This window comes from Octodon degus, unplaced genomic scaffold (genome assembly GCF_000260255.1).
Source record: "Octodon degus isolate 3935 unplaced genomic scaffold, OctDeg1.0 scaffold00043, whole genome shotgun sequence".
NCBI classification, from domain to species: Eukaryota; Metazoa; Chordata; class Mammalia; order Rodentia; family Octodontidae; genus Octodon; species Octodon degus.
In genome coordinates this window covers 10183138-10187380 of record NW_004524619.1, presented here as the reverse complement: position 1 = coordinate 10187380, position 4243 = coordinate 10183138, and the positions used below count along the sequence as shown (strand labels likewise).

Below are 4243 nucleotides of genomic sequence, written 5' to 3'. Positions count from 1 at the left end.
AGTGATCCTCCTACTTTTCAGCCTCCCCAGCGCTGGGATTACAGGCATGCGCCACCACACCCGGACTTGGCAGCCAGCTCATCATGCCCCAGGGGTAGCGCTAGGGATCACCCTGAGCCCTGTGCTTGCCGAAGCAGGCACCTGCTGAGCTGTCTCGCTGGCCCTCAAAACCTAGTTTTGTTTTTTTTTTCCTTGTTCTTAATAAAGCTGATTGGGATTTTTTTTTTCCCCCAGGGGATTGAACTCAGGACCTTGTACTTGCCAGGCAGGCACTTATACCACTGATCCATATCCCTGGCCTTTAATAAAGTTGAAAAAAGAATAAAATTCAGGATAAGATTACTACATGGTTTATTTTTCTAATTTTCTATTATTTGATATTCTCATAATAAATTTATTAAAGTCAGGCTCGGAGGGGGCCAAGGAGATGGCTCAGTAGAATAAGCGTTTGCCTGGCAAACGCAAGGGCCTGAGTTCAATCCCCAGTTCTGCCAAAAATAAAATAAAAATAAAAAAATAAAGTCGGGCTTGGGAGATAGCTCAACAGTCTAAGTATCTGCCTGATAAGTACAAGGATCCAGGCTTGATCCCCCATACTGCATGCCATGTAGGCTCTGCTGTGTTGGCAGCTAAAACTGGGAATGGTGGTGCACACCTATAATTCCAGTGCTGGGGAGGCTGAGACAGAAGGATCATTACGAGTCCGAGCTTGTATAGTGAGACCCTGTAACAAATAATAGATTTTAAAAATTATTAAAGTAATAAAACATGACGTTTTGCAGTCAGAATCTGCTATAGTTTGTTTTTTGTTTTGCTTTTTGGTCTTTTTGAGGCAGGTTTTTTTTTTTGTTTTGTTTTGTTTTATATTTTAGGGCAGGGTCTACAGGGTGTTCAGGGTCTCACTACTAGATGGAACTCATAGTGATCCACCTGTTTACAGCCTCCCAAGTGCTGGGATTACAGGCGCCACCACCACGCCCAGTCTCCAGACAGGGTTTTGCTGTGCAGTTCAGGCTGGCCTTGAGCTCACTTTGTAACCCAGGCTAGTCTTGAACTCACAATGATCCTCCCACCTCAGCCCCCTGAGTGCTGGGATTACAGGTGAGTGCCATCACGCCCAGCTGAATTCGCTGTAGTTTGAACATGAAGTTCCTCCAGCCCATGCGTGGATGGCTTTGTCCCAGCCCATGGTCCCCACTGGAGGTAGTAAAGCCTTCAGAAGCCAGGGCATGGTAGAACCAAAGCTAGGCCCTTGGGGACAGCACCTTAAAGGAGACAATGGAACTCTAACCCCTTCCTCTCGCTCCTTGCTTCCAGCCACCATGAAGTGCCATGCTGCCAATTTCAAAGCAACAGAGTCAATAACAATGGACTCTGAATCATGAGCCAAATAAGCTTCTCATCCTTTCTAGTTAATTCTCTCTGGTATTTTGTCTCATTAAAGGAAAGCTAACACAGTCTTGGATTCTAATTAAACTGTTCCTTACTATAGTAGGCCCCTAAAGAAGTTCTATAACCTCACAAACTTTTAGTTTCTTCATCCAGAATAAAGGATGAAAATACTATTTATAAGGCTGCAGAGAGATTTATATTGGACAACTTAAAGCATAAACCTAAATGAATGTTGGTTTTCCTATCTAAAAATAAAATTAACACATGAGGGGTGGGGTCCTTTGCCAAGAATGTCAGACGGGTGGGGGTATCCAGGTCACCAGCAGTCCTGTGAAATTCCTTTGTGTCTACTATGATCTTCTGATTGATCAGAGTGACCTTTTACTTACCTTCTGTCAATATTTGTTTCAAGAAAGACTGTTTGAAAAAACTCCAAGTCAATTTAGCCTCTTTCCAATTTACAAAAGCCTAGAAGAGAAAACGACAACAACAAAAAAACCAAAATAAAAAATCCCAGGCATAAGCATAAAATGCTACCAGAGATAAATGTGTTAGTCCTGAAACCTCAACTTGCAAAGCCCCATCAGAATCATATAATTCAAAGGCACACCGAAGGGACCCACAGATACCCACAAGGACCCCAGGTGATAAGACAAAAGAATCTTGTCACCACTGTTATTTGAATCTTTGATCTCAGTGCTCCTCAAAGGCCACATGGTAAAGTTTGGTCCTTGGCAGCTGGTATGGGAGGTGGCACAGCCGCTCAGAGGTGGGCCTAGTGGGGCCTTTGAAGTCACAGGGTTTGTGCTCGAAGGGAACTGTGGGATTCCAGCCTCCTCCCTTCCTCTCCTTGGCCTCCTGGCCCTGAAGCCGAGCTGTTTTGCTCCACTGCATGCCTCTGTGCTGATGCGCTGCCTCATTACAGGGTCCAGATGGAAACCTCCAAAACTACAAGTCAAAATAAATCTCTGCTCTTTCTAAGTTGATTATTTTGGGTGCGTATTTTCATTTTTATTAGTACATGTGTGCAGTACATAACAACTACATTCACCATGGGGAGTCAGTCATGCACATAACACATTTTCATTCTTTCTACATCACCTTTTCCTCCCCTCTCTCTCCTCTTCCCCTGTCTCTTGGTTCCCTTCCCCTTTGCAAAAGATCTCTCTCCCTGTTTCTTATTATCTTTCATTTTGCTCTGTATACTTGGGGTTTCTCATATAGCAGAAACCATGTGAACTTAAGTTTGTGTGTCTGATTTATTTCCCTTAGCATTATGGTTTCAAGTCCCACCCATTTTCCCACAAATGACTTCAGTTTATCCTTTATACTCCATTGTGTATAAATACCACTAATCCAATAATACCATTTATCCATTAACCTGTAGGGATTTGTTCCAGCAATGAAAAGCTAACTAACAAAATCACTACACATGAAGACAAAGTCTGTAAGGGACATGTCCAAGATTCACATACAGAGACTCCTAAAGAATTGCTAGTCACAGGCTATTTCCAGTTTGGAGCTATTGGACATAAAGCTGCTCTGAACTTTAAAAACAAACAAACAAACAAACAAACAACCCTGTACAATTATATTGAAGAGAACACTTAATGCTTAAGTTATTTTTTTTTTCTTTTTAATTTTTTGACCAATTTTGCATGTTTTTATCTGGCAATCAGAACAACTACTTTGAAGACAACAATATGCAAAATAACAACCATTGTTGGGTGGGCGAGATAGCCCAGCAGACTAAGTGCCTGCCTAGGCAAGCGCTGGGACTGGAGTTCAATCCCTGGTGCCATATGCGTTGGCCCCACCCCCGGGCATGCTGAGCCGGACACTAAGACCAGGCAAAGTGATGTACCCCTGTAATCCCAACGCTGGGGAGGCTAAAAACAGGAGGATCACTATGAGTTCAAGTTGCATAGTGAGACCTTGTACCAAATACATTTTTAAAAAATAACCATTGTTGAATATCATTTTGTTTAATGAAATTATGTATCATTTCTTTCTTTTTTTTTTAAACTATTTTTTATTCTTTCTCTTAAAAAAAACAAACAAAACTGCTGCTGCCCCACTGGAGATCCAGGCCACACTGACTACCTCTAATATATACAGTTTACTGTTTTCTTAAAACGAACAATCTCTGAAGGCCTGGGGAGTAGCTCAGTGGTAGAGTGCCTCTCTAGCATGTATGATTCCCCAGGTCTGATTCACTAGCACTACAAAGGAAAATTTTTAAAGTGCCAAGCTGCAAAACAAGTCTGTCCTATGTACTCAACACCTTGCCCCTTCACACCAAGTATATGAAGTATACTTATATAGTTCAAGAGAAATTCAGCCATCCCAGGTCACTCAAAATTGGCATGATAGAGGAAAGGAAAAAACAAAACTTTGGCTATCGCTCTTCTGAGTCTCCCAAGGGGCATCAGATTGCCTACTTCTTAAAGGCAAAGTGGGTAAGAAGGAAGCAAATATTCAGTCAGGGTAAAGGTCAACCTATAAGAGACAGGGGTCCTCAAAGCCAGAGAGATGACCACAAAATGGAGGAGTGGGACAGCCATCTCCTTCAGGTCCCTCTGGGAGCCCCTCTCACAAGCATCCCAGTCTAGGAGACAGATTTTTAATCTTAGAATAGAATAATCCGAAAGGGTAACTTTTGACTGGTAGATTGCAAGTGGGTTTGGGGAAGGGCAGGAATGGATCACAGTCCAAGTCTATTCCACCTCTCCAAAGGGGGAGCCTCAGCCATAGAAATGGGCCCACAGGCAGGCCTGGGACCTGCTCCAGTCCTACAGGCCCTGCTCTTGGCCCAAAGCCCATCTGTATAAAGCACTGCCACCTAGCAGAA

At 43.1% G+C, this 4243-nt stretch overlaps 1 protein-coding gene across 5 annotated transcripts in view; it reads right to left on the bottom strand.

Moving 5' to 3' along the window:
- Nucleotides 1–4243, bottom strand: part of Rft1 (RFT1 homolog) — a 52778-nt gene that overhangs the window by 27198 nt on the left and 21337 nt on the right. For all 5 annotated transcript variants that reach the window (XM_004631641.2, XM_023715670.1, XM_023715671.1 and 2 more), the window contains one exon: nt 1782–1860. In XM_004631641.2, the coding sequence (XP_004631698.1) occupies nt 1782–1860 (79 nt within the window). The remainder of the gene's footprint in view (nt 1–1781; nt 1861–4243) is intronic.